Source organism: Branchiostoma belcheri, unplaced genomic scaffold (genome assembly GCF_001625305.1).
Source record: "Branchiostoma belcheri isolate BF01 breed outbred unplaced genomic scaffold, Haploidv18h27 scaffold39, whole genome shotgun sequence".
Lineage (NCBI taxonomy): Eukaryota > Metazoa > Chordata > Leptocardii > Amphioxiformes > Branchiostomatidae > Branchiostoma > Branchiostoma belcheri.
In genome coordinates, this window is record NW_017804009.1 from 796432 (window position 1) to 817095 (window position 20664).

Here is a 20664-nt window from a genome sequence, read left to right on the forward strand (position 1 = left end):
GAGAGAGAGAGAGAATGGTTCATTTATTTATTCATCTATGTATTAAATATTGTAGTTTTGTACAGTGCTTTTTGACGAAGTAGCTGTATTTTTTAAAAAATACGACAGTATTTTATCCGACAGTGTTGCGCTGGTTTACAAATCATGGGCATACGTTTGCCTCACGACATTTAACTCCATCGTTCAGTAGTTTTACGCAGTATGGTAGCGTAATGTTCCTAAACCGAACAATCCTGCATTTGTACTGGGTTAGCTTGTCATAATTACGTGGTGAGCTGTGATGGGCGTCGCCCCGACGGAAGGGGATCCATATGTGGGGGCCTGCATGCCCTTTTCCGTAGAGCGTAAGTCCACACCAAGTAAATTTTATGGATGACGTCCTTTGGACACCCTAAATCTAATGCGAGAAGGGCCCTAAAAAACAAGATGCCCAGATTAGAAATATACTAAGAGACGACAATGTTAGGACACAAATTGAATGAGGTGACACAGTGTAGCCTTTTATTCATCATCAAAACGGCAATAAATCAGGTGGAACAGCAGTTGTCGTCTTGTGCTTTGGGGAGATAGATGGAGCGGTCAGCAAGTTTCTTCAAATGTGGCAGCATGTACAATAAACTGAATTCCTAATGGAAGTCATGATGTCCTTGCTTGATGATTCATAAGCTTTGGTCCGTACAAACCTATTTGCGGCACTGTCATGACTCTTTGGCCATAGTTACAGGAAGCGGAATTTCTTGGGTTTTTTTCTAGGAACAGGCCAAAATCAATGCGCGCGCGGACGTCATCCATAAAATTTACTTGGTGTGGCCTAATCCATGTAGAGCGTAGACGGAGGACCGCTCTAATTTAGCGTAGAGCGTAATTGGCGTATTGTGCGTAGAGCGTCATTCGCTGTGTTAATTCTACGTAATGCGTTGTGACTACCCGGAATGTAATCGATTAAATTGTGCGTATAGTTCAATGCTCGAACTTTTATTTCAGTTGGAGTAACCGAGTCCGATCCGACTAGCGGTCGGGCTGGTACTCGGTGATACGGAATACCCGTGTTGTATTCTATGAATATATAAGGAGGTGGTCGTCGGTTATTATTACTACTTTTACCTCGAGTTTTGCGAACTATTCATATTATAATAAATCACCAGCTTTGACGCAAACGTTCAGTCGATTGAGTTGCATAGTGTTTTGGGAATCTTTCGAATTCAGCGCAGAGCGTGGAGAGCCTTCCTGAATTCAGCGTAATACACAGCCGGCTCTCAAAATTTAGCGTAGAGCGTTATCGGGACCCCCCATGCAGGCCCCATATGTACTGTATGTCTGGGGTTTTATAAGGTTCTAAGCAAAACTGAGGCATAACTTGTCCCATCTAGTGTATGGGAGGCTAGGCATGTCGTCTAACATGGTTTTAGACAATGATACTGTGCAGGTTTTATTTCTCTATGGGGGCTCTGGGGGCTACCAGTTCTTCATTTGCAATAAACCAATTATTGTTGTTCTTATAACACAGAATGCTCATATCAATCGCAAGAATTTCTTCCAGGTGCGTTGCCTGTGGCCCACACATATTCGTCTGCTCAATGACACCCTTCTGCTTCTCAAACATATCAAAAATCGGTAGAAACGATTTGTTTGAACCATTCTTTATTCACGAGAACCTCAGGCAAATCGACCTGCAGGACGCTTTTTATTTTGAACCTCCCCTTTTGCGTAGGGTCGTGTGGCGTAACTGCAGAGTGTTCGACTCGCGATTGGAACCAAGAGGTCCCAGGTTTGAGTTCTGACATGCCACCGAAGGCACTTTACTCGGTTGTCCTCTGCGTAGGTGGCGGCGTGTGCCATCACCTTGTGTTGTCATAAATTGTTGTAATGTAACAAAAACTCCCCTTTTCACTATTCACTGATCGCATTCAGTTCTAAAGGGTTCCTCCGAGAGACTGTCCTGTGGAGTTAACAGTATAAATCAAACATGTAGGGTTAGGAAAAGGAAATAGGTGCCTATTGCACGCAGATTTCGTTCTTTGTTGGACGCCTCTAGTAGAAACTAATGACGTCATTGATGACGCACACGAAGTGCGCCACAAGGCGTATCCATGACAACAATGCTAAGAACTGCTGGCAAGGTATAATGACTAGTGACATATTTGAATAGATTTACTGTGCCTTTCAGTTTGCTTGATTTCATCATTCAATCCTCACCCCACGTCTTCACCAAATTTGATCCAAAAATCACGATTCCGAACATGAGAGAGATGACTGCACATGGCAGTTTTGTAGCAGTTCGGAAATATCTTTTCAGAATTTTCTTGCTGAAATTTGTATAGCCAAGGCCATTATTTCTCTGTGTATCTCCGTTTTCTGCATATCTCTTCTTTCTCATTTTTTACTAGCTTGTGTAATCTAGTGGTAAATTTCCGACTGTACAACTCTAGTCTTTGTAAAGGAATGAACAACCCACCGCTTCCGTGACGTCACGCAGATAACACACGTGACTCCGTGAGCAGTGGATCATAGGTTGCAGAAAGTCTGTGGCGCCCCCCGTCTCTGTTGAGGGATGGTTGTAATGAATTGGTTCGTAAATGTTTCTTTTCTGGTTCCTTACATTTTTGTACCCATGGCAGGGGTTCTCTGCATCATCATGGAGTACGCTATCCACGGGAACCTGCGAGAGTTCCTGAAGGCTCGGCACCTGGTGAGTGATCTGGAGAGCGACCGGCAGCTGTGCGCGATGGGAGCCGGCGTGCTGCGTGACGCGGACCTGCTCAAGTTGGCGCTGGGCATCGCCAGGGGAATGGCACATCTCGCATCTCTGAAGGTGAGTTTGTAATGTGTAATTTACTTTACGGCTCAACTTTTACCTGGCAAAGGTGTGCTGCGGGACGCGGACCTGCTCAAGTTGGCGCTGGGCATCGCCAGGGGAATGGCTCATCTCGCATCCCTGAAGGTGAGTTTGTAGCCTGGTATCTACCCTGGGAGCCAGACTAGTATCGGGATGTTAGTAGTTTTCCTTCGGCAGCCAAGAGCCCTTCGCCCTTTGGCCGGCTAAGCTACCCCCGAGCTCAACTCTCCCGTAGCGGTAAATTAGATAGGTGGGAGAAGGGCTCTTGGTTGCCGAAGGAAAACGGCTAGCGGTCCGATACTATTCTGGCTCCCAAGGTACCTGGTATCCAGTCTATCGTAATTGGGGCAGGACTCTGATACGCCATAAAAACAGTTACTCAAGCAATTGGATATGATTTTGGAAACGGCCAGACGTTTCAGGTACATGTGCAGTGAGTGAGTGACACTGGCCCAAGTTGTCAGAAAAGCAGGTTTATAAGTACGAACTATTGATTGAAATGTAAGGAAAGGGACATCACCCTTGTCTTTAATCTCCAAGCAGATCATACGGTGGCAAGGCAGTATCCATTGGCCAGAGGAGTGTCCACTTCGGTGGCTAATGGACACTCCTCTGGCCAATGGATACTGCCTTGCCACCGTATGATCTGCTTGGAGATTACCTTGTCTTGACTTGTCTAACTTTTGTTTCCTTTCGAATGTTTAATAAAAAAAATTGTGTTCATTTGTTTGCGTATCAATCAAAAGTTAGTGCTTATAAACCTGCCTTTCTGACAATTCTCCGGTGTCACTGACGAAAGGTAGTGGATGCTACCTGAAACGTCTGACCGTTTCCAAAATCATATCCAGTTGCTTGAGCAACTTGACGTATCTTATTACCTGGATGTCTAACCTTCATCGACGTATCAGGGAGATCTTTCAGACTAGGGAGATGTTTTATTGCCTTGATGATTGACTTCTGAAATTTCCCTCCTCACCATCAGTGCATCCATCGTGACCTGGCAGCGCGGAACATCCTGGTGTTTGACGGCGTGGTGGCGAAGGTGTCCGACTTCGGGCTGGCCAGAGAGGCTAAGGAGAACGCGTACTACTTCAAGGAAACCAAGGTCTCGAGAATATGTTTATTTTGTAACAACTAGATAATGCTTCTTGTTTCAAACTGTGTTCCATGATCCAATATTCGTGGATATGGACCACACTTGTGGGGTCGTGTGGCGTAGAGGCAGAGTGCGCGACTCTGAACTAAGAGTCCCGGGTTCGAGTCCTGACATGCCACCGATCTTGTGCCCTTGGGAAAGGCACTTTACACGACTTTCCTCACTTAGCTCAGGTGTAAATGAGTATTGTCGTGTATTTGTCCCATGTGTTGGTGGCGGCATTAATATAAGTTGAAAAAAGTTGAGTGTGTCCCCACCACGTCTGGTGATTACATGTTGGAATAAAAAAAAATATTCGTGAATAGTTTCATCAGGTTGGTAAGTCACTGAACAAAGAGACTACTTTTTTTTACACAACTGGGAGGTTTATTCCGTGACCATCAGTCACCTTCCTCAGGATAATTCTGACCGGTTCACATTATCATTTGAGTTGTGGTCCATGCCGTAAGGGCCGTAAGGAGTTGTTACTCAAAACAACTGGATAGATTTTGAATTGGCCATGCCCATGGTATACAGTTGGAAAGTGTCAGGCTGCCAGCTGACAAGTTTACGAAATGTATTCTGTTACTTGAGTGCAAACTACTTGTGTATCTCATTACGTGGATACCTAACCTTCATTGACGTACGTAGGATGTGATCTTTTGAAAGTCTTTTGTGTAAAATCTTACTAATTTCTGTAGTCTATTTAAGAGTATCACAGCTGCGATCTTAACTCATTCTTTTGGTGGCTGCGAAGACAGTATCAAATTGGCCAGGTAATATCCATTTACCGTTTTGCCACCCAATTAAGATGGTACCTAACTGTCTGGATATTGCCTGGCCAATTTGATACTGTCTTTGCAGCCAGCAAAAGATCTGATTGGGGATTAGGTTTTGCTCGGATTGCTCTATATCTGCTCTATATTTGGCAAAAATGTTTTTGCCAAACTTTTTAATTCGCACGCTCGCATCAGTTATAGGGGTTCCCAGTGGATGTGATCCATATAATAAAAATCAAATCAACATGGCATTAGTATGTAAAATGATACGTACTTGTATGAACGTACGTTTTTGTTTTCCAGGATGGCCGCATGCCTTTCAAATGGATGGCACCAGAGACACTACTGTCCGGCAGATACACAACTAAAAGTGACGTGTAAGCTTTTTTATGGGTTATGGTTATGGGTGAAACCATATTGCTTTTTCTGATGTTTCTTCTTCTTCTCCTCCTCCTGCCATTTTTTAAATGGATTCAGCTTCTTCATTTTAGGGCCCAAGGTCCTGAAATTTGGTATGGAGGTACAGTGGGCAAATACCCCTAGGCGTTTTTTAAATTATTGTGATACAGGCTTTTAGAATGGTTTTATTTGAGTTTTTTGGCTGTGTTATAGCAAATGTATTACTGTATTAGTGTGCCTTGTTTACCACGTTTGGGCATGAGTCATCACAATGGAATGCAGGGCATCAACCAATAGGCATGCAGCTTTCCTCTATTCTTCTTGCTAATTGGCTGTTGGGATTTAACTTGATTAACACCTGCATAGATCATTTCCACCTGCACAGAGCATTTCTTGCTGATTGGCTGTTGGGATTTAACTTGATTAACACCTGCACAGCGCATTTCCATACTGACAGTATGTCTGTATTCAAGTGTTTTGGTAGGTATTTCAAGCTTTCCTGCTCCAGCATTGGAATGCGGGGCATGGACGTTTTTTTTTATTTTGAAAATCAACAGTTTGCATTATGCAATTAAAAATCCTAACCAATAAAGTAGGGAATAGCTATCCAACTGTTGTTTTAGTTGTATTTTACTTCATATTATAGTTATATCAATGTAAATCATTGTTTTCCCTTGTGTTTCTCATTCTTTCCCTGCCATGTCGTAAAATGTGGTGAACCCATCGCTGTATTTGCTCCAAAGCAAATATTGGCCTTTCTAGTTTAATCATATATTATATGACGTTTTACGTAATTAGCTATTCATATTTATCGAATCAAGTACAACAGATTTAAACAGACTCAATGTTATAGGCATAGATTCATATATATATATATATTCAAATATGCAATTCTCACAATGCAAAATAGATACTAGTAAATACATAAAAAACAGTTTTGTCATTACAAAAAATACCAAAACTCATTATCAGCCCTAGTTCATTGTATACTATACTAGCACTTGATTTTTAGTAACAAGGATGTTTGAAAAGATTCATTTTATACCCCTTTTCTTTTTGTATAATAATCGTTCAATAATCGTTGTCATACATTGTACCATGTACAATTGTCGTGCCATAAAATTCTCTTTTTTTATAATTATCTTTGAAATCAAATTTCTTTCAAATTTCACTGCAACTATATAATAACAACATTTATTGTCAGACAGATACTCAAGCAACGCCACTCTTACATGTATCTGGGTCGCACGTTTTTCATAACGTTATGTTCTATTTTTTTGCTGCATGATTACATGTAAATGCTATCGTGGTGAGATCCAATTAATGCCGCTTGTCCGTGTTACCCATAGGTGGTCCTTTGGCGTGCTCTTGTGGGAGATAACCACCCTAGGTAAGTATCCAGCTCCATATTAAGAAGCAAAACACATTAATATGGAATACTAATGTCAGGCCAGAAGAGAACAAGAAATAGTGGCGTCGTGTGGTGTAGTGGTACATCACTGGACTATGAAACGGGGAGACCCGGGTTCGATTCCCGTACCCGAACAAGTCCGAACATGCGCCGCGACGTTATACCCTTGGGAAAGGTACTTTACACGACTTTCCTCACTTCACTCAGGTGAAAATGAGTACCTAGCTTCGGTTAGGGACGTCCCTCGGATAGGACGTTAAATGGAGGTCCCGTGTTTGGGAGAGCCACACCCCACGCACGTTAAAGAACCCACCACACTTATCGAAAAGTGTAGGGGACCTTCCCGGTGTGAGTGGTTCAAACATTACAGTCTGGTCTCAGGTTTGACATCTTTGAAAAGGTGATAGTCACCTGTTATGTCAATTCTTCCACAAATGTGGTAAATCGTCATAAATAAATAAAGAAAGAAAGAAATAGCCATGCCTTCAAGTACCAGAATTATCAATAGAGAGGGTATATCAATTACATCAGAGAGGGTATATCCTCGAATTACATCTTGGCCACAGGCTATGTTTCTACATGAATTATTAGCAAAGTTCTTTGATCACAACCATTTATTTTTCACGAGCCGACGTTTCAATGACCGTCTGTCATCTTCATCAGGGCAATTCGGACTGGTTTACTGTGAACCAAGTAACAGTGCACTGTGAACTATGTAACACCTCTGCTAGTGCACTATGCACCAAGTAACATCTAGCGTCAGTGCACAGTAAACCAGTCAGAATTGCCCTGATGAAGATGACAGAAGGTCATCGAAACGTCGGCTCGTGAAAAATAAATAGTTGTGATCAAAGAACTTTGCTATTCATTCGTTTACCAACCTGATGAAATTATTTACGTATGTTTCTGCATGTTTGATACAGGAAGCAGCCCGTACCCAGGCATCCCCACCGACAAGATAGTCACACTGGTCCTGAAGGGGTACCGGATGGGGAAACCGCCAAACTGCCCACAGGACATGTATGTATCCTCTTACCAGTACTAACATCTCGCTTATTAAAAATAAAAATGCATACTTGCTTGAAGCAGTGCCTTTTCATCACCGTAGCATACTTCCATTTTGAAAAAGAAACGAAAGAAAGCACACCGGACGAGCCTCTGGGCTTCAAAGGTGTCAGCCAGGACGGCCAAAAAAATATTCTGGATTAGGAAATCTGTCTGATATTGAAATCTAATGCAATTTCTTGGGATTGAAAGAAGGAGTTAAACTAGTACTCACAACAAAATTCCAGCTCAGGGAAGCTTTTTTCTTTTAATTTCTTGGAACATTTTCGTCACCATTTCATCCTTCAAGCGTTTGAAATAGCCATAAAACGAGCTATGTAAGGAGTCAATTTATATATATTTTATTTTTGTACCAGTGCCACCCATAAATAGCTAGAACCAGCCTACGATTCAAAACAAGAAGCCGTTTTCCATCAGCGAAATTTTGGTCTCACAGATATATTATAGGATAGGATTGATTCAACTTACTACATTAATTAAAAGAATGACCAGAAAATTGGGTTTGAAAAGTCATTTTACCGCGCCCTGAAATTGTATCGGATGCTGGATATTTTCGGTCCTTTCATTTTTTTATCACTGCGCGATTTTTAGTTACCATATGCATATTCAATGTTCGCAGCGCAGGTCACTGAACGTCCTTCCAATTTAACAAGTGTGGCCTTACAGGCAAAAATATGCTCGACCATCTGGCGATTTTTTTTTAGATTTCGGTGACCCAAATCTATCGATCAACAAAGTCAGCGGTAGGTTTATACCAGTGCATATGCACGTGAGGTGGGCTTTATGAGCCTTTATGGGCCCAGCATGGTTCCATACGCATTACTGATACGTGACAGTTTGGGTTCAAAATACGTCAGTTTCACACTGGGCAACCTAATTCAAAAATCTGGATTGCCTATCAATTTTTTTTCATGTTACCCCAGTTAGGCCATGTTGATTTGATTATATGGATGACATCCTCCGGGAGCCCCCAAACTGATGCGCGCGTGCGAAAAAAAAAGTTTTGCAAAAAAAAAGTTCTTTTCATTATGAAATCTACGTGGTCATGAGGGTTGAGCAAATGGCACAGAATATGGTTTGGCGAATAATCTAGTCTTCAAGTTCATTTCTTTACAATTTCGTCTTTTTTCGTTTGATTTTGACATTCTACGACATTGGTATAGTTTTTATTAATTTCTTTTGTAACTTATGGTATATTTTTGCTCATTTTGCAACTGTTTTGTACGATTTACAGTATGGTTGAAATTTTTTTGTTTTGGAAACGGCCGAAAATTCATGCGCGCGCGGATGTCATCCATATAATCAAATCAACATGGCCTTATTTATCAAAAATAGCTATTCTACCTAGTAGTAACTTGACAACAAAGAATTCACACCAATAAACATACAAGTATGAATTAAACAAGTCATGTCAGACAATCATGAGACTCTATATTTGCTTTACCCACAAAGACGTGACATCTATTGTTACAAGTGTAGGTTTGGTATTAAGCTTTGAAGTGTAATTTCTGATCTTAGTAAGCATGATGGAGTTATAGGAGGAGAACAATTGCTTTAAGAAAGAGTAAAATAATAAATCTTCCTTCGCCTAGTTTCAAATTAAATTAAATGTGTCAGTGTAGCGGTAAACAAACATCTCACTAGCACTACATCACCGAGGTAGATTCATAATAACTCTAAAGCAATTGTTGTTAGCAACTTGGCATTTAGACAGAACACCAGAGCAATTATTCTCGGCATTATATATAGAATGGTTTATTTCGCTAAAATACATCGCAGCCGCAAGGCTGAATTGCGTATTTCTTACAAGGGTATACATACATGCAATGTAGTTGGAACACTTCTTCATAAGTACGCTTCTTCGTTAAAACATTAATCATAAACTGTTACATTTATATCTAAACTTTTACACATTAAAAAAACGAATTACAAAGTACAGGCTATTTGGTGATGATTTGATAAACAATTAGCAATACTGTAATCATGCAAACTTTATAATTCTGTAAGATAATAACTTTATTGCGCAACAAATGTACAGTGTACAAAGTATGGCATCTACTAACTTAAGTAAGTACATGTCAACTACATTTTCATAAGGCTAATCTAATACAAAAGTGGGTGGCTAGTATGAGATAGTAAACATCATCACTCATCATGGTCGCCGTCCAAGTACTTTAGTTCCTTTTCCAGCTCCTCCACCTCCTCCTCCAGTAGACCCAAGGCGGCATCTTCCTCCACTTCAGTCACCTTCTTCTCTACATCAGCTGCAGCCTCCTGGAGAGTAGCCACTTTCTTGTCAAAGGTGTAGCCTGTTACAGATAGATAAAAAAACACAGTTTACATATCAGCAAGGCACTAGAAGTAATCTAAAACATAATGAAGAAGTTTATTGCAAATTTCTACTCGAAGGCTAATTGTGAATAACAAAGATAAAAGAACATTGAAACAGAAGACAAAATAACTTCAAAATCTATATAATGAAAGGTAATTGTCTAAAACTACAGCTATGTCTAAAACTATGTCTGAAGGGTTTGACTTCTCTTTTGTAGACCATGGAAGAGGTAATGTCACACCTTTTCCAATTTTATACTTTTGTAAGTTTAGAGAAATTGGAATAAAAAGTTTGAATAGACAACACATTTGGAGGGTTGTTATAAAACGAGCAGTTTGAGGTAAGGGTATTTTGTATTCCACAGCTTTTGCGCTACAATACTTACATATAAAATATTAAATACAGAGAATTGCACGATTTTAAATATAGAGTTTTACGCACCATTGAGGGCATCATTGTTTCCCTTCACCTCCTGGAAAATAAGTTCCAGTACCGCTTCACTCTCCGCGTTATGCACCACTTCCTCCAGATTAGCTTCAGCATCTTGGAGAGCCATTTCTTTCTCCTGGAAGGTCTTACCTGTGGGTGGATGAGATTCAATGAAGTACAATGACATATGTTTGGAATAAAGCAGTTGTTAAGTCTAGACAGATACAGTGCACTCCTCCCCTGAGTGTATAGTGAACGAGCCCCGGGGTCACAGAAAGTAGCTAGGGCCATCCGGGGCAGAGAGGTCTTCCCAAGGGTTTCCAGTAATGTGGGCATAGATGTGGGTCAGAGACATTCCTGTGGACGTTCAATTTTAGTGGACAAAATGCCAAAAATGCCCACGGCCCTGGACACTACTGGACTTAGTAGATTAGATATCAGACGTGATGAACTGTGCCTGAGGTTTGCTCGTTCTCTCACAAGCAGTGAGAAATACCGTAATTGGTTGCCAGCACAAGGGGGGATGTACATAATAGAACACTAAGGAACAGCACGAAACTGACACAGTTTAAGTGCCGGACACAGCGAATGTTAAACAGTACACTACCCTATTGTGTCCGTCTGCTGAATGACAGTTAAAGTAGTAGAACTGTAAGTCGTGAAGATAGTGATTTTATTTGATTTTATAGTGATTTATGTCTTTGTTATTTCTGACTTGTAATGCATAATGATGATAAGCATACGATTTTAGTGGGAAAAAAACGCAATTCAGCATTTTTGCTGCAAGGGTTTTTGTTGTTGAATAAACCATAAACCATAAATGCCTGTACCATTCCTAGAATTCTTGCAAACTGCGCACAATACTGTACCATCAGGCTCCTCCCTGAGACGTCGCCAAAAAAGAAGGGATCTCTCCCTGATATCCCCCTGACATTGTGTTCTCATACAGAAAAAGTTGAATAGATGAGCCTGCCTTACCTTTCTTATAAAGCTTCCTTATCCTGCCATTGCCGGCGTAAAAGGAGTCTGCCAGGACGACAGATGCCAACACGACGGCTATCAGTAAAGCAACTTTCATACTGTGAACGGAAATAAAGAGAATTAGGTAAAGGTTTAAAAAAGGATAAATTATTCAAGAATGCATAAAATTGAATAAAGATTCCCACACAACCGACGGTTTTATTCGGCCGACGTTTCGGTGACCGTCTCTCACCTTCCTCAGGGCAATTCTGACTGGTTCACGTTAGTATTGTTCAGCACATGGTCGCTGCTGTAGATGCATTCCCAAACGTAAAATGTTTAGATATCCACACGGGTACCGGAGACTGTATCTACAATGCGATCCCAAACGTACAGGAGTGTAGAAAACAAACAACAATTACATGGAACAGTACATATCTTCAATGTGGTCTCTAAAGTAAATTGTTGTCATTTGACACAATTAATTTAACTTCTTCTTCTTACGAATGCGGTCCCAAACGTGACTGAGTCTGTATCCCCTGTTCATAACAGGAATAGATTTCCTGATCCATACAGCCCTTTCGGACCGCATTGTAGATACACTGTTCATTGTAACTGGTGAGCCTTTAGAGCGTACATATCCCCCAACATAAAATATCAAGCTCTTGAAAATTTTGTGTTCAGAATTTGTTCTTCGAGTAACTCTAGCCGCCGTAGCAGGCTTATAGAACTGGGGGTTTGGTAGTCTTCGGCTGTTTTCTGATTAGCCCAGTTAAAAAACGGGCCGGGGCAATTCAACCAGGCCGGCTATGTTGTCTATATGCAATCAGAAAATAGCACATAAAAACTCCCAAAGACCATGAAGACCCCCCAAATCCCCAATTTTTGGCATGCTATGGAGGCTAGAGTAACTCTCTCTCACAAGCTCAAAATTCAACAGTTCTCAGCATATGTCCTAAGGCAATACGTGGTCATTTAAGGGCGTTCTATCTTGTATAGAATGACCTTGAACAGACTGATGAGCTTGTCTAGCGAGATTTTTGACCTTTTGGAATCTTGCTGTTATTATTTAAAGGGTGCGGTACGAATATACGAGCCCGGGATTCAACGTACTAAACACCTAGCCTCCATAGCATTCCACAAACTGGGGGTTTTCGGGGGTCTTCATGGTCTTTGAGAGCTTTTATGTGCTATTTTCTGATTGCATAATATATATATACAACATAGCCGGCCTGGTTTCAGAAAACATCCGAAGACCACCAAACCCCCAGTTCTATAAGCCTGCTACGGAAGCTACTAAATAGCAAATATCCAACCAAGACTTGCATAAAGTTTTGGGGATTGGTGGTGGTTGTCTTACGATCGTCGTGCGAACACACACCGGGTGCAACCATGTCACAGCCGTGCAAAATCCGACAAAAAAAGGCTGCCTTGTTGGTGGTCGTTTCTGACACGGCCAACTTGAAAATCCCGTATCAAAATCGCAACACAACGCACGACAAATGTCGTTGTACACGTACCATAACCGGTTGTGAACATATCTGGTGGCCACTATTGAACATTAGACTGAAAGACTTACAATCTAAAAACATGCTGTGCTACATGTTCGCAAGATCCGGTTAATATAGTGGCGGTCGCTCTCGCTTCAACATATTTGTTGTTTACCTTACCTTCTACATGTATTTACTCACCTTTGTTTACTTTTATATGAACATCTAGGAGTGCTTCTTACCTTGGAAGAGGTATCGTTAACTTCAGACGTATTGTAATCTTTGCGAATAATCCGACCCCGTGTAGAGCACTAGCGTTTGTTCTTCAGACGACAATTATTGTTGTGTACCGGTTGTACGGGTTTTCACAGTCTCACAGTCTCACGGGTTTACCCTTTAACCCTGAAATATTCACGTAACTGTTCTCTTCAGTCCTTTGGCATTGAATTGATTATTGAATGGTTACCTACCTACCTACCTAGTCCCATGACCGACACTGGTCGTCGGGGGGACAAGGCAGACTTTGCAGCAGGAATGTAGCCAGGTCCTCCTGTCTTGGGCTGCTGTCAGGAGTTGTGGAACGGTGAGGGATGGTTAGATAGTATTAAATTTTATCTATTGTGTTTGTTTCTTTCTGGGCGATAGATGACAAGAAATGAAACAAAACAAAACAAAACATGATGAACAGATACACTTAACATAAACAAAATAAAACTAACTTAGTAACTATCATTAGATACATTCAACCACTCGCTTTTCAGTTACATGTATAGTGGAGATAAAGGAACAGATAATTTTTTCGATGGAACGTTTGTCTAGTTGCATTAGGAATATGAACGTTCCCACAGTGCTCAATTGTATGAAGTAAGGAAATAGGTTTTGTACAAACCTATACAGTACATTTCTCTCTTTGCTGTACAATCTACATTCTATTACAAAGTGGCATTCAGATCCTCCAGGCTGCTGCCATGAAGTTCTCCCATGGGACTTTCTAAATGTTTTTTTTTCAGATCTTTATTAAATATAACTCAATACAACGCACAACAATACATGGCATAATGTCAGGAGTGTAGCGAACGTACATCGAGTGTAGTAAAATTTCATAATCATTAGTCTTACAGGTAAAATTAACGACAAAATGATTACATCATGCTGGGAACTTACTAATTGTACAACGTATTAGGAGTGTAGCGAACGTACATCGAGTGTAGTAAAATTTCATAATCATTAGTCTTACAGGTAAAATTAACGACAAAATGATTACATCATGCTGGGAACTTACTAATTGTACAACGTATTCTAACTTCTACAATCAGTCATGTTAGAAATGAACATACAGTACATACACTACAAGCTAATATTGTGTACGTCTTGTTTCAAGGAGGTAAATATATGTAAAACATTGTGTTTTCTAAGTAATTCTGGATTATCTTTATATCTGAGCAATGATAGCTATATAGATATATGGCATATTTTGCCAGGGTCACATAGAAGTTCTCTCCAAAGAGTACAGAGGTTACAGTGGTATCTATGTTGATGTCCAGTTAAGAGAGAAGGTTCAACATCTTTCCAAAAGTTGTAATCCTTTCGCACCAAGTCGCCCTTGGGGCTGCTGTTGCCTGGGTGCCGCCACATCACACAAATATGGAGCCGTAAAGAGATCGCTCACTTGCTGGCCGAGGCTAGCTGTCGCCAACAATTCGCCATCTGATATATTTATATAAAATACTAAAAAATACTTACCACGAGGAAAAATATCTGAGAATTACAAACATTCGACACAGAACTGCCATCACAAAACTCTGGATAAGTTCACACAAACTCCACATAGAAAAAGGCATACACAACCACATTCCTCTACAGCAAAGGATCTGCCAATTTTGTAATCTAGATAATATTGAAGATGAATGTCATTTTGTAGCTGACTGCACATTATATAGAAATGAGAGGGATTCCCTCTATAGTTATGTAATAGATAAGTTCCCAATCTTTAGGCATTTAGATAGAATATAGAAAAATTCAAATTCCTCATGAAACTTGACAAACCATGTATCATTAGCTCAATATGTTCGTACATCTTTAACTGCGTCAAGAAACGAGAAGAAGTTGAACCTGTAAATAGTAGATCACATTAGTATATATAGTATGTAAGTGTCATTGCTGTATTCTTTTCTCTGTTTACCCATGACCTGTACTTAGCTTGTTAGAGCACAAACGTACAATAAAGGTCTTCCATTCATTCATTATATTAATGGGGCTCCTTGCAGTCGCTGGCCCGAAAAAAAAGCGCGGGCAAGGAACCCCGTTACAAATCGGATGGCACCCAGGTTAGGTCAAGGCGGGGCATAGTTTATTTCAGGGCATTGAAGTAACATTAGGACGATATACAAGGGCAATTTTCTGGTCATTTCTCTACAAAGTAAGTTGAATCAACCCTACTCAATTGCAACTAAGTACCATTCAGGAAGCGGGGGAGTTGAGCCCGAGGGGCGTCATCCGGCCCTATTACTAATATTACTAATTACCTCTTTAATGAATGAATGAAAGACCTTTATTGTACGTTTGTGCTCCAACAAGCTAAGTACAGGTCATGGATAGACAAGGAAAAGGATACAGCAATGATGAAAGGATACATCAATGATACTTAAACTATACATACTAATGTGATCTACTATTTACATTGTTCGACTTCTTCTCGCTTCTTGACGCAGTTATAGATGTACGATTTAATAGAGCTGACTAATTTGAGACGCAAAATATATTTGAAACACATAAAAAGGAACATTTCGATTGCAAATGTACGACGCTAGGATTCGAACCCGGGTCAAAAAGCCTGATCCTAAAACCCACCACGAAACATCACGATGTGGAGGGAGCGTGCCACATGAAGCTTGTCTTTTTGATTGGCATCGACGGTTTCAAATGGCAACGGCCGTTTACGAGTTTGCGAGTGGGTGTATAATTCAAGCCCTTTGATATGTCTAATCTCCAAGCAGATCATACGTTGGCAAGGCACTATCCATTGGCCAGAGGAGTAGTGTCCATTAGCCACCGAAGGGTGGCCAATGGATACTGTCTGGCTAATGGATACTGCCTGGCTAAATTGATACTGTCTCTTGCGTCTACCAAAAGTTCTGCTTGGAGATTATAATTTGGTTTCGAATGAAAGACGACCTTTATTGCACATTTTGCCACACTGGGCTAAGTACAGGTCACAACAAAACATGATGAACAGATATGTACAAAATAAAACTAGCAATCATTACATAAATTCAACTTCTCCTCTCTTTTCAGTTATAGTAGAGATAAAGGAACAGTTGTGTTTTTAGATGGAAGGTTTGCCTAGTTGCATTAGGAATACAAACCTATAGTATATAATTTTATAATGTTTCTATGTATTTCCTGACAGAGTACAAACTTATGATATATAATTTTGTAATGTTTCATGTATTGCCTGGTAGATTCGACATGATGAAGAAGTGTTGGAGACACACTCCTGCCGAGAGACCGACCTTCAGGGACCTGAAGGACACCCTGGAGAAACTCCTGCAGTACCCGCCTGACGGGAAAAACAGGAAGGTCAGTAGTACAAATGTAGTATAGGTCATCTCATAGAAGACAGTACAATTTAATATCTTTGCCCATTGAAGTCTATGGTAAAATACACTAAAACAAGTCCCAATGAAAGTATTTTCTCAAATCTCAACAATTCTTCTGCACCAGAGAGCCACAATGATCTGCTTCCTAAATATAAAGAGAAAATATGGGGTTGATCAGCTCAAACTCTGACAACAGTGAACAAACCCTACTTTTGACCTAATTTTCTCATGTATCCATCCGCCCTAGGCAGGCCAGGCCTCATCACTCAGGTCTCTCATTATGCCCACTAAACTGGTGAAATGAACAAAATTTGACCAAAGTAGGAATGTTTACACCCTATACCTGTTTCTTCTAGCCCAAATATCTCCAAGCTGGACCAAAATTTAAGAGAAAAAAAGGATTTTCAAAGATCATTAACTAGGAACTATAACATTTTGGGCAACGAAATTCTGGTGCCTGGCCTACACGTTGGCTAGCCTGGGTGCCATCCTCTGGAGTTTCCGCCCACTCTCTAATGTCGCTGGCTACTGCGTAGAGAGAACGGAAAGTACGAAGGATGACACCCAGGCTACAAGGTGGCTATAGGCCATGTTGATTTGATTATACATGTATGGATGACATCCAGCTCCTTCTGTAAAATCTCCCTTTCTTCTACCGTGCACGTGGCGCCGTCTGACTCAGACATCACAAAACAGACAACTGACGGCCATTAGAGAAGTGTCCTTATAAGCGTTAGGCCATGTTTCATTTGATTATATGTGTAACAGCGAGTATATAGGCGTCACTGACTACTCAGTCCAACGGGTCCGGGACCTTTTGGCCCAATCGGTTAGTGCGCTGGTTGTGATGAACTGACACGCCGCGCGAGCGGCGCGGGTTTGATCTAGGGGGTCAGAGTCAACCTTCGAGTTACTCCTTTCTCTTGTGTTACATATGGATGACACCCGCGCGTGCATGAATTTTTGTCCGTTTCCAAACAATAAAAAAAAGTTTTCGACCATACTGTAAATCGTACAGAGCAGCTGCAAATATATGCCGTAAATTGAAAAAAAAAAGAATATTGGAAAGCTATGCTAATGTCAAAGAATGCCAAAATCAATTCCAAAGGAAAAGAAGAAAATGTGAAGAAATAAATATGAGTCTATTATTCACCATACCGTACAACCTTCATGACCACGTAGATTTCGTAATGAAGGTAACTTTTTTGCCAAACTTTCTTTACTCGCACGCTCGCATCAGTTTGGGGGTTCACAGGAGATGTCATCCATATAATAAAATCAATATGGCCTTACTACTTATTACTCATGTGTTGAAGGTAATACTGACCTTCTCAGCAAAGTTCGATACTTTTTTTGACGTGAGTGGGCAATTATAGATCTCAGACATGATAACCAACCAAAGGTCGTAGTAAAGGGCCTACAGTTGGCAGAGTATCAGAGATAAAACTTCACAGCGGGTTAGATGCTGACGATGTTGAACATGAGTGACGTTCTATGATCAACTTACTAATCATAATCATAATCATAATCAGTAGAAGGCATGAGTGGTATTTTATTTCTGTAAAACATTGCAGCCGTCTGGCTGAAATACGGTTCACTCACATGAATTAAAATACACACAACTCGCATTCACAGTTAACATGAAATATTACCTAGTGTTATAATAAAAGTAAGTAAGTTATACTAACTATTATAGTGTTAACAAAACCTTTTTACAGATGTTACTGCTCCTCTTCTGAGCTTGAATGAGAAATGGGACTAACTTCAAAATCTTACAAATCAAGTACATGTACATGTACAACAACATTTTCAAAGTATTTTTCTGATACTTAGATACCAAGAATAGCTTGTATACTATGATACATTTAATATGTACAAAAATTAAATTAAAGATACTTACAAAAATATTTGGGTGCACCAGTGCACCCACAGAAAAAAAAATTGGGTGCACAGCTCCAAATTTGGGTGAACTAAGGTGCACATGCACCCAGTATTTCGATCCCTGATATATATAAGATGGAAACACATGTAGCTGTCTACTTTTCCACAGGTGTCTACGGGACGACGGCAGGTGCAGCAGAAGGCTAAGCCGTGCGTGGACTGCTGCCTGGGGGATAACGGCAGCGCCCTCTGTCAGATCCCTACCGACAGTGCAGAGCAGCTCGCTGTTGTTTCCTGCGCAAGTTCATCAAACGCATGAAAGGGCTAATCTTCAACCATTTTGGGGGCAGTCGTAACTGTCTGGCAAATGGATACAGCCTGGCCAATTTGATATTGTCTTTGTAGCTACAAAAATATCTGCTTGGAGATAGGGAAAGGCCCAAAACAGTTACTGAATGTGATTTTGGAAACTCTCAGAAATTTCTGGTATCATCCACTACCTTTCATCAGTGACACGGGAGAACTCTCACATTCAGTAGGTTTACAAACACGAACTCTTTATTGATACGCAAATGAAGTAAACACACATTTTTGATAAGCCGATAGACATACAGTTAGACAGAATCCGAAGACAAGGTTGATGCAAATGAGTCAAATAGCTCCTGTTGTTAGTAGTGGACGCTACCTGAAGCATCCAAAATCATATCCAATTGCTTAAGTAACAGTGTTTTTGGCGTACTTTATTACCTGGGTATCTAACCTCCACTGATGTATAAAGCATAAAAGGTTGTTGGCCTTTGCGTCCCGTTGTCACCAGCACTCTAACGTATCCTACTGTAATAAGATGAATGAATGAAGACCTTTATTGCACATTTCTGCCACACTTGGCTAAGTACAGCAAACAACAAAACAAGATGAACGAACAGATACAAAAGTAACTAACTATTGTGATATAAATTCATCTTCTCATTTTTCAGTTATTGTAGAAATAAAGGAACAGATATGTTTTTCGATGGATGGTTTGTCTAGTTGCATTAGCTTTACGAATATAAATTTTTCTACAGTACAATACAAGTGTATGAACTAGGGGAATAGGTTTTGTACAAACCTGTACAGTTCATTTCTCTCTTTGCTATACAGTTCACATTCAACAGATAATAATAATTGCCAAACAATAATGTGCCATTTCTAATGCCTGCGCACGGTTTTAAAGCATGTTTCAGGTCTTTATGTAGGAGAGTTGTTGATAAAACACGGCTGTAGAGTTAGTGGTTGTAGAGTTACTGTATTGCCTGTCTTCTCTACTCCTTCCAAGCAACGCATCCAATGCAATTTCAGGGCGGCAAAGCAAAAGAAAAGATTCCGTACATTTTTGCCTCACAGATACTCGTATCAGTATGCTTTTGCCTTCTGACAGTGGTCAACGTGCCGAAAATTGGCAAAGATGTCTGTTGCCATGCTGGAAGGTCGATGGCAGATTCTATGAAGAGAGGGGCTAGACAAGAAAAAGGCTCTGATTTAATTTTTTTTCTTACTTTGATGCTGATATGTGATGTTGGCTGTGTATATGTGATGTTCCCACTGAAGCAAAACCATTTGTACAATGATTGAGTCAACATTTTAAAATGTAGGAACCTTGTTTTTTTCGGCCCGCCTTTTTTGTTTTTTCGCCCGCTCGCATTAGGATTAGAGTCTGCGGAGGCTGTCATCCATAAAATTTACTTGCTGTGGCCTTACTACATTAAAAGTATGACTAGGAAATTGACTTAAAAAAAACATTTTTGCTGCCCTGAAATTGCATTGGATGTCTTTAAAATCGAAGTGCCACATGTGACGAATTTGTTGTGTTTCAAGACCAAAGATATTCGGATTTTAACTATATTGTAATGTTTATGACGGTTAGCTTTAAGCACCCTAATATTTAGGTGCTGGAAATATACCTATTTCGACATTTTAGTTTTATTTTTGCCTGTGCTTGTTTGCTATTATGTTATATGACAACAGAATGTGATGGAAAATGGTGTAGCCCATAGATTGACAGGAAGGTCAAATTGGAGGTCAAAACCTTCTCCTGCAGAGGCTGAAACTGTCACACATTCACTACTGTCGAAGCAGAGGTTTGGGTTTTGGGGGTATTTTTAGCGTGTTTTTAGGCTTTTTTATCGGAGTTTCTCTTTTGCACTGAATATTTTTCTCACCAAACATTCAGTGCAAAAGAGAAACCCCGAAAAAAAATCTAAAAACACGCTAAAAATACCACCAAAACCCAAACCTCTGCTTGGAGAGTACCCCCGAATGTGTTCCAGACGTTCGGGAGAACTCTGACAAGATTTAGGCCACGCCTACCT

The 20664-nt window shown here is 40.4% G+C and overlaps 1 protein-coding gene across 1 annotated transcript in view; it reads left to right on the top strand.

Annotated features, from left to right (window-relative positions):
- The window catches only part of LOC109476784 (fibroblast growth factor receptor 3-like), a 24046-nt gene extending 5297 nt beyond the window's left edge, over positions 1 to 18749 (top strand). The window contains exons 3-9 of the mRNA XM_019777802.1: positions 2619 to 2812; positions 3819 to 3941; positions 5054 to 5127; positions 6499 to 6539; positions 7484 to 7580; positions 16298 to 16415; positions 18486 to 18749. Of these exons, the coding sequence (XP_019633361.1) occupies positions 2619 to 2812; positions 3819 to 3941; positions 5054 to 5127; positions 6499 to 6539; positions 7484 to 7580; positions 16298 to 16415; positions 18486 to 18635 (797 nt within the window). The 3' untranslated portion in view covers positions 18636 to 18749. The remainder of the gene's footprint in view (positions 1 to 2618; positions 2813 to 3818; positions 3942 to 5053; positions 5128 to 6498; positions 6540 to 7483; positions 7581 to 16297; positions 16416 to 18485) is intronic.
- Positions 18750 to 20664: the final 1915 nt, after the last annotated feature.